General features: G+C 25.6%; 1 protein-coding gene across 3 annotated transcripts; it reads left to right on the plus strand.

Moving 5' to 3' along the window:
- The first annotated feature begins 7,922 nt into the window (after positions 1–7,922).
- LOC122512276 lies at positions 7,923–23,388 on the plus strand. 3 transcript variants are annotated; one of them, XM_043628016.1, is made up of 9 exons: positions 7,925–10,651; positions 14,796–14,952; positions 15,231–15,338; positions 19,191–19,378; positions 19,484–19,660; positions 19,922–20,072; positions 21,238–21,446; positions 22,469–22,698; positions 22,767–23,388. In XM_043628016.1, exons 1-9 carry the CDS (start codon positions 8,870–8,872, stop codon positions 23,137–23,139), a joined length of 3,375 nt encoding a protein of 1,124 aa, XP_043483951.1. In that variant the 5' UTR covers positions 7,925–8,869; the 3' UTR covers positions 23,140–23,388. The 3 variants fall into 3 exon arrangements, with proteins under 3 accessions (XP_043483953.1, XP_043483951.1, XP_043483952.1); XM_043628017.1 differs by having other exon boundaries at positions 7,926–10,651; positions 21,238–21,428; XM_043628018.1 differs by lacking the exon at positions 22,767–23,388 and having other exon boundaries at positions 7,923–10,651; positions 21,238–21,396; positions 22,469–22,672.

Here is a 23,388-nt window from a genome sequence, read left to right on the forward strand (position 1 = left end):
TCTTGAGTTTTCAAATTAAATGCAATTGTAGTAGAAAATGCAGTATATTTTGAATTTTTTTTTATTTAAAACTTAAAAAATTGCATAAATTTAAAAAAGAAATTAATTTATTTTCCATAATTAAAATGAAATAATCCAACTAATTTTTTTATTTATTGTCTTCAGTATTTGCTTAAACAAAGTATTTTTATAATTATTAATTTTTACTAAATAGAATGTTTCGAAGTAAAAGAATTCAGACAATGTTTTCAGTTGAATGCGAGAAATGTATTAGATTATTTCTAAATTTAAGAAATTAAATATTTTCTTGTGTTATAACTGATGCAAATCTAATCAAAGCATAAATTGGGAATCACAGTTGGGGCCAAAATGGATTTACCCTATTTTTTTAAGCGAATCTAAAGTATGTAGGAAGACCAGAACTCTGTGTTCTAAAAAAAACTTCGTTGACAGCAAAACAAAAATCCACGGATCCGATTAATATCTTCAAGGTCACATTTTATTTAGAAATCATGCTTTTTCAAACTGTACGTGGAAATATTTTAACACATTGGAAATATTCTTTAATTTTTAGAAACATTTTTTTTTAATATTCGAATAGGTTCGTCAAAATTTTTAAAGAATTTATTGTGCGGCTAAGATTAATAATAATAAAACTTTTTCCTGGTAAGAGTATAAATTTCTTTTGTGTTTATTTTTTTAAACATATACTTTGCTTTCTCATGGAAAGGTCTTTATTTTATACAGTATGAGAAATTTTTTTTTATTTTCTGAAAGATGGTATTTTATCATTGGTAGTTAAAATTTCATGTTCTATTATTTTAAAACAAATAATAATTTAAAGATAGATCGTAGCTTTCTGGAAAGATTATTTAAAATACGTGTTAAATAATTTATAAAAATTTGATTAGCTATAAAATATTTTATTTCTGGAACGATGAGATTTTAATTTTTAAAAATAAATTTTATAGATCTAAAAATAATTTTTATTCTTCACTTGGAATTATGAGTATCTTTCATAACAAAAAATCAAACATTTTTAAAATATCAGTGTATTTGGAGTTATTTAAAATCCTATTTAATTAAAAGTTAACATTTGATTTAAAGAATTAGTTTTTTACAATAAAATTTGATCAATTATTATTTTATTTTTATTTTATTATCTATATTAATATCTATGATTAATAATCTTAAAATTAATTCATTGAAAATCATAGAATTGTTGCAAAGAATTTTATCAAAAAAAAATTAATAATAATAGAATTCCATCCAAGAATTTTAATATTTGGGAAAATAATTGAATTCTCGCGAAGAATTTTGATAAAATTTTTCAAAATTCTAATTAATTTCTTTTTGAAGAATTTTTTGGAATTTTTTAAAAATAATGTTGTTTTTTTAATAATTTTAATTAAAAATTTAAAAAATAAGGGAATTTTATGAAAAATTGGGTGGAAAAATTTCTTTCAAGATTTTAAAATACACGTGTTTGTTAATAATTAAAATTAAACATTTAATTATTGAAATTTATTAAAATTTTAGAAAATAATTAAATTCTTTTGAAAAGATTTTATAACAAATTAAGAAAAAAACGAAATTCTTTTGTGAAATTGTTTTGAATATCATTTAATTTTTACAAAGGCTTTTACTATTTATAAATATAATTGAATTGTTTCGAAGGATTTATTAAAATTTTAGGAAAGAATTGAATTTTTTCGAAAAAATATTATTAGAAATTTTTAAAAAATTGAATTCTTTTATAAAATTTTATTTAAATTGTATTAAAAATAATATTGAATTGTTGCGAAGAATTTTATTAAAATTTTAAAAATTAATAAACAAAAATAATTAATCAGTAATATTAAAATTTTTCTGTCTTTTCTAAGAAAAAATTAGAATTGTGTAAGAAAATTGTAATTGACAAATCAAATCATGCAAATTTTTTTTCATTTTTATTCTATAAAAAAACTTTGGCACATCGAAATTATATGTTTTTTTCTTTATTTATTGTTAAAAAATTATTATTAAGAAATATACCTGTTTTGCTGTTTTGCATTGAAAAAAAATTCTTTTTTTTTTAATGACAATATTCTTCACAAAATTATAAGTTAAAAAAAAAACAATTTTCATATCTAATTCCTATTTCTTAATCACTATTTTTGGAGAAAATGCTGTTTTTTAAACGGAAACTTCGACTTCATTTTTAACTATATCAAGAAAATGATTCAAATTTTTCATAAAATTATTTTTATATGTAGTAATTTTTTTGAGAGAAAATCAATGGTCAAAAAATATTTTGAAATTTCTTGGATTTTTATTTTTCTTGAAAATTGATAAATCCATTCATAATTTTGTAGAAAATATGTTTTTGTATCTACAACGAAATTACAGAATGAAAACATTAATTTTTACAATTTCTGAAGCATTCTTTTAAAAAAATATTGTTTTTAGAATCAAAAGGCTACAATATAAAATTGTTATTCAATTTTTTTATATGGAAATTCACTTGCTTATTTTTCTAACTAATTTCAAATCATAATTTTATAATTTTTTTATATTTTATATTTTAAAAAATTACGATTTGAAATTAGTTAGCAAAATAAACAAGTGAATTTCCATATAAAAAAATTGAATAACAATTTTATATTGTAGCCTTTTGATTCTAAAAAAGATATTTTTTCAAAAGAATGCTTCAGAAATTGTAAAAATTAATGTTTTCATTCTGTAATTTTGTTGTAGATACAAAAACATTCCTATTTTCTACAAAATTATGAATGGATTTATCAATTTTTAAGAAAAATAAAAATCCAAGACGTTTTAGAATATTTTCTGACCATTTTATTTTTTGATCATTGATTTCCATTCAAAAAATTACCAAAAAAAGTAATTTTATGAAAGATTTAAATCATTTTCTTGATATAGTTAAAAATGAAATTGAAATCTCTCTTTAAAAGAAATAATTTGAACATTTTATTTCTCTATTTGCAATTCTTAAACAAAATTCCAAGTTTTGTTTAAAATAATGGAAAAGAAATTTCATAAATTCTGTTTTTGACAGTCATAATTTTAATTGAAAATAAAACTGAAGATTTATTTTAAAACCTTTTTATGAAATTTGCATCCACAGTTTTTCTAAGGATGTCAAATTGAGACAAGAATAAACGTATCAAAATCGTTACGATGCATTTTTTTGATACGTTTTTTGTTTCAATTTGATATCTTTAGAAAAACATTGATATTTCCATTTCTCAATTACTTAGTTCTTTTTTAGAAGATAATTAAAAAATTTACATAATTTTTATTTCTTTAACAAATTTTCAATTATTTAAAAAAATCGTTAAAAACTCTGTATAATTTGATTTTTTTTTAATCACGATTTTCTAACAAAACATCCAGTTTTTTGAGAAATAAATGGAAAAAATTATCATAATTTCTATTTTATAATCACAAATTTTTTAAAAAAGTTTAATTTTTTTTGAGAAAAAAGGAAAATTTATAAAATTCGGTTTTTCAAAAGTGCCTTGATTCTAAAAATTTACTCATAAAACCTAATTAAAATATTTAGTAAATTTATCACTAATTCACATTTACAGAGTGAATTTTATTTTTATACATTTTCTGGTAGGATTAAATTTTGCTAAAAGTTTTTGTCTCTATAAGTTTTAAGTACTTGTATTAACAGGCACTTTAAATATTTTTAAAGAATACTGAACAGTTATCTATGATTTTTTATTTGTTAAAGAAATACTTCAAAATAAATTAAATTGAAATATTAATAGATATTAATCACACTAAAAAAAATTTATTTGATTAAATAAAAAAAAAATCTTTTAAGTTTAAATATTTTAATAAAATAATTTTTATTTGCGTCAATTAAATGATATCTTATTTAATATAATTTCAGTATTTAAAGAAAATACCATTTAATTGATTCAAATAAAAATTATTTGATTCAAGTAAATATTTAATTGACTAACAGAAAATTTTTTGTTTTTTGATTTTAAATGAAGCAGTCAAAAAATATCTTGACCACTGCAAAAGCAATTGTCTTGTAAAGGGCTCAAAAAATCAGGCTACGGGCCTGATTTTTAATATTTTTTAGCAAAAATTTACTAACTTAGTTATTGTTCAAATAAAAAAAGTTGTTTATTGTATGAAAGAAAATATTAAAAAAAACATACATTTTTTGGACGTTTTGACCCTTAAACCCAATTTCTAGGATGAATAAAAGTGTTTCAGGATTTATTGCTTGAGAAAGTAACATTAAAGGAGCAAGAAATAACATAATAGAAATTATATTGACAAATTTGATAAAAGTAACATTTTTCTTAAAATATTTTATCAGAAGAAAAGATTATTCTATATTTAATCTCTCGAGAATAATGTTATATTTAAAAGTTGAACACTCCTGAATTCGTAAATACACATTCTGCGAGCGCATGCTACAATTCGAACCCATGTCAATTATTATACATTTTCTAGAAACTTGGAAAAGTCTGAGAAAAATTGTTAGTACCTAAAAAATAGTGTTTTTCTCTCGACTTAATTATATTTAGATTTGTGTGTATTTTTATATGTCACGTGCTTTATATATTTATATTTATTTTTATTTTTATATTTATGTCTTTTATACGTATTTAAATTTGCCTCAACATTTAGCTATAGGGAAAGAAAGGAACTAAAGCCGATTTATATATTACGTGAATTCGGATACTCATCAGAAATACGCACAAATGCATCCTTGATACGTAAACTTTTCGTTTGAAATATCTAGACTGGAGTGAAAAACACCAGGGCTATAGCGGAAGTCGAGGCGCGGTCAACCATCTGAGTATTGACCTTTCTCAACAGTGCTCAAAAAAATTATACTATTAATATTATTTTTGCGGTCGTCGGGGTCAACCCCAATGACCGCAAGCCATAGTGCTACACGCCACCTGAGTTATAGTATCGTTAAAAGTCGTCATGCTTAAAAATACATCTTTAAATTCTTAAAAAAATATCAAAATTTTTATACATATTTGACGCTTTCAATTAAAAGGGACCTTACTCTCTAAATCTGAATAAGTGAAATTTCACTTATTATACGTTATAAGTCGTCTCCTCGATCAATAAGTGTATAGGTGTATAGGTGTTTATAGAAAAGCTTTAGCTTGATTTAAGATTTTGAAGTCAAAAACAATTTTTTATTAACTAGGGGAGATTGGGGCTAAATGTTAAATTTCATATAATTATGATTTTTTTAGACAATAAATCTGCTTCGATGCAAATATGTATAGATCAATATTGTAGGGCAACTTGTCCTCAACAACTTTCAATAAACAAATTTCTGATATTTCGCGTAAAATACATGTTTTGTCCTTTTTTGAAAATTCTGTTTTTTTAACATTTAGGTATGTTAAACTCTATTTCTAGCCTACTAAAACTATTTTCTGATAGGTGTTAAGTAGTAGATAAGTTAAAGTATGCTTAAAACAGGTAATTTAGTTAATAAAGCATCTGTGTTTATTTAACAGAAGCTTTAGAACAGTTATAGAGTTAATAAGTTAAAATTTAAAAACAAAAAAAAAATGGAATAAATACACTTAACATTTAGCCCCAGGGTGTATTTTGGCTTTAACAACAAATATACAAAATCTGACTATAAATATTTAGCAAATATCTTTAGGTACATCTTCAAGGGACCCAAATAAGGATATTAAAAGTTATAAATTTTTTTTCGTAAAAATTTACAAAAGTAGGGTCAAAACACACTTTATATTATAGACACCACAAAAATAAACAGAATGTCAAAATTGCAATGCTCTAACTATTTCCGTTCGAAAGATATAATGAATTTTAACTGTTTTGACGCAGTTTAACATTTAGCCCCAGTCTCCACTATATTTAAAATGCAATTCATTTGAATCCTTTGAATAAAAAAAATTCTTAAAAAATCGTGATTTTTGCTTTTTAAACAAGCTTTTCAGGAACAGATTTAAAGACAAGTATTTCGAATAGTGAAGTTACTATATTTGATGAAAAATATTGTTTCGATATTCATTATTAAAAATCAAGAAAGTTATGTACGAGGGTTGACAAAAAATATTCACGTTGCAGGAAAAAAAATCAAATTTTTATAACAACCGTAATAAATATTTATTTCTAACAATAATTTCTTTTTAAATAACTTCATTATTGAACAACTATCACAAAATTATTAATATTTTAGTTAAAAACCCCCAAAAAATGGAATTTTTGAGAAGTTACATTTCAAAAATTGTAATAAAATTCTTGGTAAAATTTCAATTATTTTCAAAAGTTTTCCTCAATTCAATGATTTTCAAAATCTATACTATTTTGCTAGAATTTTGAAAAGAATTCAATTATTTAAAATCTTTTTCGATAAAATTCTACGCAAACAATTATTTTCATAAATAATAAAATTCTTTTTAGGAATTCAATTGTCAATTATTTTAAATACGATTTTAAACCTTGAAAAATGTAATTATTCTTAAAAATTTTATTACAATTCGCCAAAAAATACAATTATTCAATAAATTATTTATTTTTGTATTTAAATAATTGAATTCTCGTAGAATTTTCTAATAAAAATTGGTTCTGGAAATCCTGGAATTTGAAAAAATGTCATGAAATGTCTTTAAATGTCCAGGATTTTCAACTTTTGTTATTGAATTTTTCATAGTTTGCTTTAAAAAATTCAATAATTAAAAAAATTTTGCTCAAACTTAAAAAAATAATTTTTTGATATATGAAAAAATAATTTTAATTTGTCATTTGATTGAAGAAATACATTGAAAAAAATAATTGTCAGAATGTACTTTCTACTTAGTCAATTTTTGCCCAAGTTCAATTTCTTAAAAAAAAAGCAATTTTTGCCTTAAACTAAGGCAAAAATTGCCTTAGTTAAGGCGAAAACTCTTTTTTTTTTAAGAAATTGTTTATATTTTCAAAAATTTTAATATAATTCTTCACAAGAATTCCATTGTTTTCATAAATAATAACAATCTTCGGAAGAATTCAATTATTTTAAAAAATAGTAAAATTGTTTGCAAAAATTCAATTAATTTCAACAAAATTTCAATAAAATTTCACGAAATAATTTAATTATTGTCTAAAATTTTAATAAATCCTTCGAAACAATTAAATTATTTTTTAAAATAGTAAAATCTTTGCAAAAAATTCAATTATTTTCAATAAAATTTCACGAAAGAATTCAATTTGTTTCTTATCGCGTTATAAATTTTTTGCAAATGAATTCAATTATTTTCTTAATTCTCTATAAAATTTTTTAAAAGAATTCAATTATTTTTATAAATAGCAAAATTCTTTGCTAAATTATTATTTTATTTAAAGTTTTCAATTAAAATTATTACAGAATTTCCATTATTTTAAAGCAATTCAAATAAATTCTTGAAAAGAATTTAATTAGAATGTTCAACAATTTTAATAAAATTCTTCGATAGAATTCAACTATTTATTCTCTAATTTTTTAATAAAATTCTTTGAAAGAATTCAATGATTATCAAAACATTAATTTCAAAATTGAAAATATTATTTAAAAAAAATATTAAAAATATTAGGAAACAAAAAATGGACAACAACTAATTTCAAACTGCTAATAGATTATCGGAATACAACGATATAGAAGATTGAAGATTATTAAAGTTATTGAATTTCAAAAGATTTGAATTTGAATATTTTGAAGAATTTTAATTCCTATGGAAAAATAATTTTAATGGTTAAATATTTATTTAAGAAAGGAGATATTGATGTTTTCGAATAATTTTACTATTAGAGAAATTCTATAGGGGTCAGAGAAAAAATCAAAATTTTTTCTGGAAATCAGGGAAAAAATTGAATTTTTTTTGGCAACCCTGCATTAGTTGAAATAAATTTTATTTTGAGGAGTATTATTGAATTCACGTAAATATTTATTTGATAACAGACTTGATGTGATAATAGATAATTGATAATCAGTTATTTGAATGAATGAAACATTTTTCAGTGTAATGAGTGTGAATAATGTGAAAAAAATATGAGTTTTGACGGATATATAATGAAATGTAAATTACAGGGAGATATATATTTTCTGTTGTTAGAAGTTATTTGTCTAACGTGCAATAGGGGCAAGCAGGCGTGAGTAGTCACTAAGAGTTTAATTAATCCATCTATCACGGGCAAGAGATCATCTCCGGGAGAGTGCTTTGCGTTAAATGGGTATTACCTAGATCAGTGTATTTAGGAGCCACTCTTCGGACTTTTCCAATTTTATAAATGAGAGTGGGAAGAAGAAGAAGAAGAACAGCAGCGGCGGAAAACGAGATTCTGGTAGGAGGGATTATTAGCGTTCGAGAGGCGCGAGGGAAAGATACTTTTAGCCACGCAGCGTTATACGACGTCGCGGCGCCCGGTATCAGTAGTCGCGAGGTACCTTGGACCACTTGTACCTTGTCAGTTTTTCAATGTGCTTCTTCTTTACATTCACAATCAAATCCATCAACATTGCGCCGTGCAGTCAAATTAGTTGTCAAACAATTTTCAAACAATTTTTTCTTTTTTTATATTCTCGGCTACATCAAATCTATATTCCCGAAATCTCAATCTCCTTGCAATATATTTCGATCATGTTATTTATAAATATTTAAAGCTCAACTAGAACTGTGAATATTCCAATCATTCTTCTTACTGTATACTTTTATTTTTTAATATTTATTCTACTTTTCTTCATGTCTAGATGCATTTTTTTCAATCAGTTTCATTTCAAATTTATCCCTTTTGGCATTTATTTTTATTCATGTTCAATGAAAGTCCAAGATTTAATAAATGTAGTAGCTCACTTTTGATGCCACGGATATAATAAAAGGCAAAAATGGCGGAACAATTTATCGGGAAAAAACGTTTTCGTCGAAACAGTGGTGATTCTTATTCAAGTGGATTTACGCGAGGGAAACGTTCAAACTCGAAGGATCGATCTAAACGGACAAATAAACCGGTCAAGGAGCGGTGGCTACTCACAAGGAAGACATGGCGCTACATGGCGGATGCCAGTCGAAGATTAATTCCCGAAGGAAGTTACCATCGGTCTGATAACATACCAAAAATAGAGCAGTACTTTCAGGAAGTTTGCCAAAAGGAACCAAAATTTCTACTGTGGAGAAAATCCTCATATCCTGGAGCTCAAGGATTCAGAACACACTACAAGAGAAGACTGATAAAAGGTGGAAGTGTTCGACTCAAAGCAAGTTCTGCAGATGAGATTGACACTCTACGATCTAGTCAACTGAAAGATAAATTAAAAAAAGAATGGAGTTTACCACCTGATGAATGCTTCTCGATTTTATCAAAGGGACCACAACAGACAGTGTCACAGGAGGATGAGGAATCTAAAGCCCTGGCTGATATGCTACAAAAGTACTTGAATCTTAGGGAAGCATCAACTGAGACAAGATCTTCTACCCAATCGAACATTTCGACAGATTCCGAGGAGAAGAAAAAACCCCTCGATTATCAGAGCCTAACAGGAAAGTTGCAGCAATATTTGGATGAAATCATGACTGAACCACAAGGGGAAAGTTCGAGTACTAATTACGCCCTGAGTAGAAGTGCCCCTAGGACTACCGTTCCCTACCAAAGTGACTATGTCCACAAGTCTCTGCTAGAAACCCTCAATCGTTATTACAACAAGTCTTCAAATCGGGAGCACATTATATCCAATATCCTAACGGACAGAAAGCTGCTAGAAAAGTTGTACTTCGATCTAAGGTGTACCAGAGGATTCAAAAGACCTCGCGGAACAGGTGTTTACAGTCCCTCCTCTACTAATTGGTGGAACAGTTCCCAATACAAACCGACCTCTCAGGCAGATAAATGGACCAAAGATTTAGGAGGCAGATCTTCATCTCCCCTCCCTCGGATATCAGTGCAATCCAGCAGAGTGACATCTGAAAAGTTTATTCAAACAGATCCGGTTTCTTGGGAAGTGTTAGAGAATCTCATTCGGGAGCGAGATGCCGAGGAAGTTAGAAAGGACCCGCGAAAACCAACCGAGTCCCGAAGAAGTAGTGTCGATAACGACGATGTTTCCCCATCGGTGAGTGACACAATCAAGAGATATCTTAGAATGGCGAGAAAGAAGTCAGTGGACGTTACGAAAACGGACAGGTTCAAAAGAGTCAACTACGACCGAAATTTAAGGTACATTAAGGCGAAAGGTGAAATCGGAATGCCTGGCGATGACGATGAGAATAACAAAGGCTGCCAGACGGAAGAGAATTGGATTACAAGCGTCAGGGAATTGATTACTGAAAGTGGTGAAAATTGTCCTTACGCAGAGTCGACAACCTCACCTGATAGCAGAAATCCCAGCTCTAGAAGTAGTATTGACGCGGGTCTCAGTTCTGAAGAAGTATCTTCTCCCAAACACCAGCAATCGTTTTTATTTAATTTTCTACATAAAGATAAGTCTCATTCGGTTCCAAGTTCCTCATCACTCCTCTCATCGACTTCGTCAAATGGCTCATCAATGCAGAAGAGCAAGTCATCCAGTAGTATTATTCACCATGGTAATAAATTGATGTCGAAAAAAATTTGGCCCTCTAGGAGTAAAAGCTCATCGAGAATTCATAATCAGCCATCCGTATGGACTCCTCAGGTATATACAAAATTATTTTCAGGCTTCGCACTCATCTACTAAACTAAAACCTACTATTTACTACTTTTTTCACGTTATGCTACTATTTGGGTCCTTTTTTTAGATTTCAGCCACTAAAAGCTACTATTTCTGCGTTTTATTATTTGGTTGAGTGGTTGAGTGTTTCAATAGTTTCACTTCAAGTCTACATTATTTTTATTTCTCTTTATTTTAAAGCTTTTCGACTTGAAATGAAACCAATTAAACACTCAAGTAAATAATAATATTATCTACAAGTCGAAACTCCCAAACATCATAACTTTAATTATTTCTGTTTTATTTGGCAATTTCCACTACATTAAATTCGCTAATACTAGAAATCAAAAATCTATTCTCAAAAATTATAATCGAATTCTTTGAATTCAATTATTTCTAGTATTTTTATAAAATGTTGCAAAAGAATTCAATAATTTTAAAAAAATTGATAAAATTCATCCAAATTAATTAATTTAGAATAAAATTTACAGAAAAATTTCGAAAATATCAATTATTTAACAAATTTTTTATACAATTCACAATAATTCAATTATTTTCAAAAATAATAAAATTTTTCACAGAAATTCAATTCTTTTTAAACATTTTCAATAAAATTTTTCGCAATAATTCAATTATTTTAATAAATAATAATATTCTTCTCAGGAATTCAATTATTTTTGAAAATTTTGATAAAATTCTTAGCAACTATTCAATTATTTTGATAAATAATAAAATTCATATCAGGATTTCAATTATTTTAAATACAATTTTACAGGAATTGCTCAAAAAATGTAATTATTATTAAAAATTTAATTTTAAGTCCTCGAAAAATCAATTATTTAAAAAAATGTTTTTTTGAAATTCTTTGGAAGAATTCAATTATTTACAAATATTTTCATAAACTTGTTCAAAAGAAATTAATAAATACCATTTTAATTAAATTTTTTTGATATAATTCAATTATTCTTTTAGATTTTAATAAAATTCTTCCCAAGAATTCAATTATTTAAAAAAAATATTGATAAAATTCATCTAAAATATAATTATTTTCATAACTAATAAAATTTCCTCAGTAATTCAATTAATTTGGAATAGCATTTTCAAAAAAATCAATTATTTAACAAAATTTCTATACAGTTCTTCACAATAATTCAATTACTTTTACTAATAATATTTTTCATGGAAATTCAATTTTTTATAAAAATTTTTGATAAAATTCTAAGCAAACATTCAATTATTTTCTTAAATAATAGAACTCATCGAAGAATTTCAATTATTTTTAATATTATTATTACTTTAAATACATGAACTAAAAAATTAAATTATTTAAAATAAAATTTTTATAATATTTATTATATTTCGAAAAAATTAATTATTTAAAACAATGTTTATAAAATTCTTAGCAACTATTCAATTTTCACAAATAATAAAATTCATCGCAGGTTTTCAATTATTTTTAATACAATTTTACAGGAATTGATCAAAACATGTAATTATTCTTCAAAATTCAATTTCAATTCCTCGAAATAATTAATTATTTTAAAAAATGTTTTTTTAAAATTCTTTGTAAGAATTCAATTATTTACAAAATTCTTTCCAAGAATTCAATTATTTTCATAAATAATTCTTCGAATTAATTCAATTATATGGATAAATAACAATATTATTCCCGAAAATTCAATTATTTTGAGGCATTTAATAAAATTCTTTGCAAAATTTATTTATTTTCATAAATAACAATATTCATCAGAAAAGTTCAGATATTTTTAAAAGTAATAAATTTCTTCTTGGAAATTAAATATTTAAAAATATTCTAATAAAATCGTTCGCATGAATTTAATTATATTCATAAATAATAAAATGCTAATTTAGAAATTCAATTATTTTCAAAAGTATTTAATAAAATGCCACACAGTCATTCAATTATTATTCTCAAAAATTTTAATTGAATTCATTATAATTTAATGACAATTGAATTCTTTGTAAAATGTAATTATTTTTAAAAACTTTTCGTAATTCAATGATTTTTAATATCTATTTTCATAAAATTTCCAAACAGAATTCAAGTATTTAAAAAAATTTTGTAAAATTATTCGTAAGAATTTTTTTTGATTTTCTACTTTTTTTACTACATTTTTCAGTTTGAAAGCTACTTTTTGCTTCTTTTTTAAAATTAATTATCGAGTGCGAAGTCTGTATGCTTTATTAAAAAGATAAATTACCACAAGCTTTTCATAAAATTCCCCTCCGAACTAATACTAATGAATAGAGACAGGAACTTCATGCTCTTCATCGAGACGATTTATGCTTTCGAAATACCATCATATGTAACTCAATTATGATCCTAAATAATGTCAATTATGCTATAATTATGCTCTTAAAAGTTTTTCTTTATGTTTTTATTATGGTTTGCATTTGAAAAATTTGTTCTTTCAACTTAATATTTATAAAAATAATTTTGAAAATGAATTTACAATTAGAAATTTTTTTGCTCTTATTGTTGCAGTATCCCTAATTTTAGATAACACATTGAAATATTACAAAATACCTATATAGTGAAACTAATTTCGCTAATCCAGTAATTTTTTTTCTAAGGCTTACAGAATATTGACAATTTTTTTTATAAATAAAATATTTAAAGATATAAATACACAATCGTACCTCGAGTTACCACATCATGCTGCACTTATGCTCAATAAATATAAAATTATGCAGCATATATATGATTATGTACATTATGCTGCTTTGTAACCAAAACTATGCTTTTTAATGCAACTATGCTTTTGCAAATTGCAATTAATAATTATTATTGTTAAAAAAAATAGTGAAAATAAAAAGTGAATTTTAACACTAGACAACATTTTTGAAATTTATGCTTTCATGCTCGAGCATAAAATTCCTATCTCTACTAATGAAGGGTTTAAGATTTTAGACTTTAATCGTTTTAAAATACTTAATCGAAAATCATATGATTTCGGATAAAAAGGGTCAAAAAGTTAGAGTTAAATCAAGCGTTTTTAAAGTATTTTCCGCCCATGATTTGTCCTCATTTTCTCCAGTTCAGTGTGCTAATAATTTCCACCAATTTATTGTTATTGTACGTCATATGTTAATCCATAAAATAAAAACGTGACTGCCGGGATTTATTTTTAAAACTTGTTTGATATTTCTGATCCTATGATTAATTTATTTTACAATTCATGTTAATTAACTGCTTCTTTTTTTACTATTTTTTAACTCTCTCAAATTCTCATTTCAATCTTAATTTATTATACCATTGATACATTATGTATTTTATCATTCACATTATTATATTCAAATGTTTACGTCTTTTATTTATTAAAAAACATTTTTCAATTATTGGAATATAAATCATCAGTATAACTCATCAGTTGTCTTTTTCTTTTTCTTTTTTAATAAAAAAAATGATCTAATAATCTCCTTAATGTAAAATTTTATATATCTAAAAATTCAAATAACTTATTATAAAATAAAAATTTCCTTTAAAATTAAAAAACAGTACGTAAAGGATTGTCATAAAATTAAATTAATTTAGATCCAGTTTGGACCCTTTAATTCTGCTTTTTACACTAACGAACTCTGAATAGTTAAATTAGAATTCTTTAAAAATTTAAATTCATTAAATCAAAGAAAATAGGAAAATAAATATCTAGAATATTTAATCACATTAAAAAAATGTTTAAAGATATTTTTCTAATTTTTATTTAAGGGATAAGGGTAGATTTAAATCTTAAAGTTTAAATAAATTCATGAATTCATTTAGCAAAGCATCTGCTATTTTTATTTTTGTGAACAGAAATATTCAATTACTAATTTACAGCAAGAAATGCGGAAAAAGTTATATATATATATAAGTTTAAGAAAATTTTACAACGAAGGGACAAAAAACGATCGTTGTTCTCATCATCATACTCAGACCGAACACTCTTTGAAGAAATTTATTACAGAAATGAGTGGTTCGTGCTAAAAATAAAATTTTTTTCTGAAAGTAAATTTTTATTTTCACTGTTTATTTCCATTAGAGGTTTTATTTCTGGGATATTATTAATAAATTTACTACGAAAATAAGTATTGAAAAACTTTATTAATATTCGTATTGTTATGATAGGGAAAGTGTACTTGGGCTGGCGCATCAGGTCGTCGTGTAACTTTAGTAGACACACATCTCAGTGACTTATCAGACATCGAAAGGAAAATTCTCTGTCGTGTTGCTGTGGCGAAACTGCAGGCCTTAAATCTTGGTGTTCACATCAAACCTCCAACAGGTGAGACGAATTTAGCATAAAAGATAAATTTTTAATTTGCTAGCTTGCTTTTTAGTCATGTCAAAATAATTATTTCTTTAAAAATTACTTTTGAATCAAAACAGCTCTAACTTATTTAAAAATATCGGTGGAATACAATATTTCTATTTAATACAATACTTAATAAAATGTACTTAAATAGTTTCTTAATGTTTTATATCTTATACTATAAAAATCATTTTTAAACTATAACTTATTATTGGAAACTAAAAGGAATACATAAATAATTATATTTTTAGAAACTCCAACTCGAAGTTCAACCCCGATGAGGCCAAAGAGAAGGGTGAATTTATTAAAGAAAAAAAGTCTTAAAAGTAGTCTCTTCGACAAGTCGAAAGAAGAAAAAGGTGAGTAATTTCTACATTAGTGTGGGTGCTCTCTCATTCCTGAGCCATATCTTATATTTTTACCAAAATGTCCCTTTGTTGGCATTTTTGTATTGCATCCGCACACAGCACCGAAACTTTTCTAAAAGTTTATATTAACTTGAGTGTAACCTTCAGAATATTGAATTACGAAGTACATGAAATTTAAGCAATTCTTTAAATGTTGCAGGCTTCACAGTCTGTCCCCTATTTCCCTAAAAGTCCCCTTTTTTAATTTTGGCCCCTAAACGTACCCTATTTTGAAAATTTCCCCTAAATTTCCTCTATTATTTTCTTTTATCTTTTAATGATGAATTCACACCAAATTTAGCTTCGTAAACTATGAAACTGCCACTAATTCTAATACAAAACCTTCAAAAATTTTTTCTATTTCTGACAAGAAAGAATTTTTTAATATTATTTAATTATTACAAAAGTTTTAATGCAATTATCTTGATAAATAACAAAATTCTTCACAGAAATTCAATAATTTTTAGGAATTTTAATAAAATTCTTTACAAATTCAATTATTTTTATAAATAACAATATTCATCACAAGAATTCAATTATTTTCAAAAGTAATAAAATTCTTCGAAGAAAGTCAATTATTTTTATAAAAATTTTCACGAATATCTCGTCAACAATTCAATTATCTTTACAAATAGCAAAATTTTTCGCCAAAAATTCAATTATTTTAGAAAAAATTTATAAAAATCTTTGCAAAAGTTCAAAATTACTTTCAAAAGTTTTTTGCAATTCAATAATTTTCAATATTTACTATTTTCATCAAATTTATCAACAGATTTAATTATAGAAAAAATTTGTTGATACAATTCTACGAAAAAATTTGTTGATACAATTCTACGAAAAAATTCAATTATTTTCATAAATAATAAAATTTCATTTACGAATTCAATTATTTTCATCGCAGAATTTCAAATACTTTTAATACAATTTTAAATAAATTCCTTGAAAAATGCAATTATTATTAAAAATTTTATTAAAACTTGAGGAAAGAATTCAATTTTAAGAAGCATTCAACTATTCAATAAAACAATAAAATTCGTTGCAATAATTCAAATATTTTCATAAATAACATTTAATTCGTCGCAGAAAGTCAATTATTTTCAAAAATTTTTCAAGTAATTTTGCAGAAGAATTCTAATTAGCTTGATAAACAACAAAATTGCATAAATTCTTCCCATAAAATCAATTATTCTAAGGAATTTTGATAAAATTCTTTTCCAAAATTCAATTACACTGCAAGCCCGATCAGCGGTCGGCTCCGGGGGTGCTCGACCGCTGATCGGGCGTAAACATATAGGACCGTACGAACTGTTTTATGATGGGCTACCATTACTTGACTACTGAATTTTTTTTTAAGGGGCCAGAGCGTCTTTAATGTATACGCTACTGCCACAACTTTTCGACTCCCTTTTTGCCCCTCGCCCGCCCCATCTACAAACGACGTAAACTAGTGACCACTGATCGGGTGACCGCTGATCGGGCTTGCAGTGTATTTTGATAAATATCAAAAATTCATCACAAGAATTCAATTCTTTTGAAAAGTAATTAAATACTTTGCAGAAATTAAATTATTTGCAAAAGTTTTTTAAAAATCTTCTCAGAAATTCAATTATTTTAAAAGAATTTAATAAAATTCTTCTCAGAAATTCAATTATTTTTAAAAAATTTGATGTAAGAATTCAATTACTTTCATAAATAATTAAATTTTTACAGGAATTCAATTATGTTGAAAAGTTTTAATAAAATTCGTTTTAAAAATTCAATTATTTGCATAAATAATAAAAGTTTTATAGGAATTCAATTATTTAAAAAGTTTTTATCAAAATATTCTTAAGAATTCAATTATTTTTACAAATTTTAATAAAATTCTATGTGAAAATTCAATTATTTTCATAATTCTTCCCATAAAATCAATTATTCTAAGGAATTTTGATAAAATTCTTTTCCAAAATTCAATTATTTTGATAAATATCAAAATGCATCAGAAGAATTCAATTCTTTTGAAAAGTAGTTAAATACTTTGCAGAAATTAATATATATTCAAAAAATTTTTTTAAATTCTCGTCAATAATTTAATTATTTTTATAAATAGACAGGGAAATTCTTCTCAAGAATTAAATTATTGTTAAATTTTTTTAAAAATTCTTCTCAAGAAGTCAATTATTTTCAAAAATATTAATAAAATTCTTCTCATGAATTCAATTGTTTTCAAAAATTATTATTTTAATTCTTCTCAGGAATTCAATTATTTTTGAAAAATTTAATAAAATTCTTTAATATAATAAATTTCATTAAAATTTTAATTAAATTCCTTAAAAGAAATTAAATATTTTCAAAAGTTGTTAATACAATTCTTCGTAAAAATTAAATTTTAAGAAACATTCAATATTATTTATTTTTGTATTTAAATACAAATTAAAAATTTTAGAAAATGTTAATTGAATTGAAATGGTACAAATAATTTTGAAAAAATTACAGTAACAATATTCTTATAATAATAAAAATAATGATTTTGTCAGTCGGTCATCTTTAATTATTATAAAACATAAAGAAATGGATTACTCCGAGTCGAAGACGAAGTCGAAGACTCGGAGTAATCCATTTCTTTATGTTTTATAATAATATTCTTATGGGTTGTTAAATTTGAAAAGGTTTGAATTTAAAATTTTTGAACATCTTAATTCCAATGAAAAAGAAATGATTAAATATTTATTTTAAATAAAACTATTGATGTTTTCGAATAACTTTACTTTTAAAGAAATTTGTAAATAAATTTAGTGGAACATTTTTTTGAGTATCTAATAATTTTTAGAGTGAATCAGAATATTCTTTAGGGTCAGGGAAAAAGTCAAAGTTGTGTTTGGAAATCGGGGAAAAATGAAGTTAAATTTTTGTGGCAACTCTGTATAAAAAAAGTAATACTTTTATCTTTATTTTACCAATTTTTATGGTCCCCTAAAAGTCCCCTATTTTTTAATTTTCAGTCCCCTATTTCCCCTAAAATACTTTTTAGGGGCTCTGTGAAGCCTGATGTTGATATTTCAGTGTGTGACATTGAAAAATTATTACAATTCACAAAATTGATGTTTTAATAGAATTTTATATTTTAAAATTATTAATTTCTTTTATTCTTTAGAAGCGACACAAATTTTCCAAGTATGTATATTCTATTTCAAAGTGATCATTATTAAATTTAAAATTTATTTTATTAATCCAAAAAATCGACGAATTTCACGATCTTAAAATTTCTTCTAGAAAAAAAAGATTTTTAAAAGAAAAATTTTCAAATTCAAACTTATTATTTGCGTATAATTTATAGTTGGAAAAAGAAAAAATTTCATGAATTTAGTCGAAAATCAAGAAGAAGTTTACTGAAAATTAAATGAAAGTTAAAAATTTCTTAGACTTTCATGCAACGTTCAGTCAACTTTTACGTCAAATATTGAAAAACAGCGTAAATTTAATGAACTACTGCAAGTTTTATGAGCTTCGCAACTAAAGATTCAATAGGTTGCAGTCAAGTTGATTTCAACTTTCAGGGAATTTTCTATGCTGCGTGAGTAAACTTTCTGAGAATTTTGTTTTCACTTGCATAAAAAGTTATATTGCAAAACAACAATATGAATAAATATTGTGTTATGTGACAGAAGGTTAATGAATTTTTAACTTATGAAGCTTAGAAAAATTGATTCGGAGTGATTGTTAACTTTTTCCATCTTTTAATTTTTAAAAATGTTTTTGGAAACTATTCAGTTTCTTTTGGGATAGTTGTCTTTTTTAAATTAAATTAATTAATATTCCTTTCAGAATCAAGAGGAGGTCTCGTTTTTGGAATTTCTCTTTCACAATGTTTGGAAAACGACAGATTAGCAAAAATTAATTCTGAAAAATCAGCCATTTCTGGATGTTTAAATAAACCAGACAGGTACGGCAGCAGGGTTAGTTTCACAAGTATAGCAGAAGCTTCTAATGCAGCATCTGAAAAATCTGAAGAAGTAAGTATGTCTTTTCGCAAAACAATTTAAATTTACGAATGTTTTCAGTTGAAAGAGATTTTACTCACATACATCTATGATTTTTAAAACATTTAAATCTTACAGGAAGGATCTTGTGAATCTCTGATGGAATCGAGTGATAGTGGGGTTGATGGAACGTTAATTGACGATTTAGATGTCGTACCTGTCATAGTTCGTCAATGCATCACTCATTTGGAAAAAGTAGGTCTTCATACACTTGGCCTATTTCGGGTTTCATCTTCCAAAAAAAGAGTTCGAGAGGTAAGTTATTTGAAAAATTATGTCTACTTTATAATTACATAGACATTCTTTATTTTTACTAAAATATTTCTGTAAAAATTTCCTCTTAAAAGTTAGTTTTTTTTACATTTAAATTAGAAAGTAAAGTATTTTGATAAATGTTTAATGTTTTGAGATCTTTTTAAAATACGTACGTTATACACTATATTCAGTATTCCTCAAAAAAGAGCATGTACTAATATTATTAGTAGTTTTTAATGAAATCAAAGTATTTGTTTAAAGTTGCAAGAAGAATTTGACAGTGGTCGAGAAACAAAAATTGGATTAGATCAGTGCCCTCATGACGTGGCTGCTCTTCTGAAGGAGTATTTTCGTGACCTACCCGATCCTCTTCTTTGTCGAGACCTATATCAAGCATTCGTTCATACACAGAGTAAGTAACTTTTATTATAAGATCTCAACAAATTTTGATAATCTCTTAATGACATTCATAATTATAGACCTATAACAATGTTAAATGCGATTTCAACAATTTTCAAGTGTCTTGTGTATGACATTCTTTACAAATATTCCATTAATATCATAATTTCTGAATAGCACGGTTTTATGAGAGGAAGATCCGTTATTACCAATTTATGTATTTTTACCAATTATGTGACTAATGCAATAGAAAATAGTTTACAAGTTGACATATACGGATTTATCTCTAAAGCATTTGATAAGATTGATCATGATATTCTTGTGACAAAGAATATAAACTTTTCGGTACTATCGAGATTATTCAGAAATACAACACTTTTTAAAATTAATTATCATAGAACTAACCATGGTAAAAATTCTATTTATTTCAGATTTTACAGTGAAGCAAATGCTTTTTGTAGCAACTTAGATTTCTTTAACTCATCGTTAAATACTTTCATCACTGCTTTGCGTTTGTTGATTTATGATTTATAAACAATTGGCTACCTCTAGCTTAAAACTAATAATAACTATTGTTATTTCTTATTATTGTCTCTCTAGACATTTTTTTTCTCTGTTTAGTGTATTTAATATAAATTACTATTTGTACTAAAGAGCATTTTTACTCTTAAATGCACGTATATTACGAAAATGCAATAAATAACCATTTTCTCAAAATCCTAAGTGGATGTAATCCCTTAAAACACAAAGTAAGTTAAACATAAAGATAACACAACATTCTGAATAATGGTTATTTTGAGTTTTTTCCAGTGGCTTGTAAAGGAATACATTGTGAACCTTTAGTAGACACAAGATGAACCTAAAATTTTTGATACAAAAGTAAACTAATACAGATGCAAAAATGGATTATTCAATGATAGTCGGTTTATGAAAATTTTGTAATAAATTAAATTGTAATAATTGTATTGCTTTTATGTTATGTGCACAATCATAAATCGTAGGAGACATAAGGAGAAAACGTTTTTTGGAAAAAGCGTAGAATCTCTTACTTCGCATGTTCCTTATTGATACCCTGGGTTTACTGAAAGAGTCTTTTGCACTAAAAAATATTTTTCACCCAAAATTATTATCTAATTTTCCAAAAATGTATTTCATACACCATAACTATTGATTTGCAGAAATTCGAAATAGGCGTCTGCAACAAGAGGCCCTTCAACATCTTATTCAATTGCTTCCAACGCCAAATCGTGAAACTCTTTGGATATTACTCAATTTTTTAAATCGAGTCGCTCTACATAGTGAAAATCAGATGAATGAAACAGGAGAATGTATATTGGGTAACAAAATGGATGTAGTTAACCTTGCAACTGTAAGCACAAATGTTACAGTAATAAAATTATTATTTAACAATAATCATCGTAATAGTTATTGTCAGTAAATCACGAATCTAATTGGCTTCAAATAAAGCTGAACAATACATACTATCTAGAAGTATAAATAACCAAATTCAACTCTTCTTTTAAATATACAATTACTCGTGTTTTTTATGAGCTATAGGAATTGAATGCATCTTGTGATAATAATAATTGGAAAGTTCATAAGTCAATCCACTGTCTTTCATTCTGTACTGTTGTAAGCAAATATAAAAAATTTAAATTCAAAGTTTTTATAAAGTACGTTATAATTTGTCAAGGAGAATACTTAAAATATTATTTGCTTATAACGAATTTAATAACAAAATACAATCATAAATAGTGAATTCCTATTTTAAAATCCAACTTCCACTTGACTTTTTTTACCTCTTCCTAGTATCAGTTCATTTTATTATTTTTAATTTTTTAATCAAATATACAGATAAAAGTGAAGTTAGAATTAAAATATCCTGCATGTGAGAAGAATTAAACCAGACTTTGTCTCGAAATTTCAGCGACTGACCAAAAGACCATAGATTACTGAAAACTAATCATAACAAGCACCTAACGGATGGTAAAAGCCTACCGCAACCTTTATGTACAAGCTTAGTGCGAAGACGAAAATTTTGTGCTCACTTTAAGTCTACTACAGGTTTACGATGTAATTTTACAAGATATAGATTTTTAGATCTATTGCCCCTCTTACAAGATGGTTCAATGTTTCTGGCGTTCACCAGGAAAACCAGTTACAAATTGTTCTGTAGCAATGTTTGTTAAGTACTTTCATGTAAGTAGCTTCTATTTGTCTGCAGCAGTTTTCAGACAAAAGTCAATGGATTGACACTTATTAGGGTCTTTGACATTAACAAACATAGTTTATCCGTAACGTTGTACTCCCAGCTGCATATGTGGCAGATTGTACAAAGATGAAAAAATTAAAATACTTAGCATATTTTACGATTGAATGAAAAACTAAAAAATATTTCTTCTTTTTTAGATTTTTGCTCCCAACATTTTGCACTGCGTGAAGCCCGGTCAAGCAAGGTCGGAAGTTTTTGTTGAGAGAGCAGAAGAAAGAATAGATGTCATCAATGTTGTACGTTCCTTATTGGAAAACACGTCGACGGTTTTCACAGTGCCAGCCGCTCTTCTAGATGAATTATATTTACATATGATGGACAGCAATACAATGGAATTGGATATCGTCTTAGCACTCCGATTCGAAATGTAATTCATTTTAAAACTAAAGCTTTTTTATTTTAATTTTTTGATTTTATTAATTAACCATTTTTCAGACAATCCGTCGACGAAGACTTGTATCCTTCCAGTGAAGCCGAAACCTCAGCGGAAAATTCGCCGAGAATGCCCAAACTTGGCTTGAAGGAACAATGTCAGAAAGTTGTGGGAGATACGGGATTAAATTCACGTCGACTGAAGAAACTTGACAATCAAAGTGTAGGAGGAAGGAGAACCAGTGTTGACAGCCTATCGAGCGAAGACATTGCGGACGTAAAGAAGCAATCACCGCAAACGGTTATAACAGCTAGTCTCACAATACCCATGTCTAGTGCGTTGAACTTGAGTATCAACAATCTGGATATTCCTTATGTCGAAGAAGCACATCCCAAAGATGAACAACCGAAAGTACAGAGGCAAACTTTAATTTAATTTTTAAAACAGAGAATTCTACTTGACGTTAAATAATTTTTTAAGTCAGTCTATATTAAAAATAAATGAAACAAATTATATTTTTATGCTAATATATAAAATGGTGTTCTATTTATTTTATTAGAAATCCTATAATAACACAGTGTTACATAAAATGAAAAAGTAAAATTATTTTAAATCTGATCTATCATAACTTGTTCGTCTCGAAAAACTAAAAATGCTATTTATCAAATCACTAAAACACACTAA

Source organism: Leptopilina heterotoma, unplaced genomic scaffold (genome assembly GCF_015476425.1).
Source record: "Leptopilina heterotoma isolate Lh14 unplaced genomic scaffold, ASM1547642v1 Lhet_97, whole genome shotgun sequence".
Classification (NCBI taxonomy): domain Eukaryota; kingdom Metazoa; phylum Arthropoda; class Insecta; order Hymenoptera; family Figitidae; genus Leptopilina; species Leptopilina heterotoma.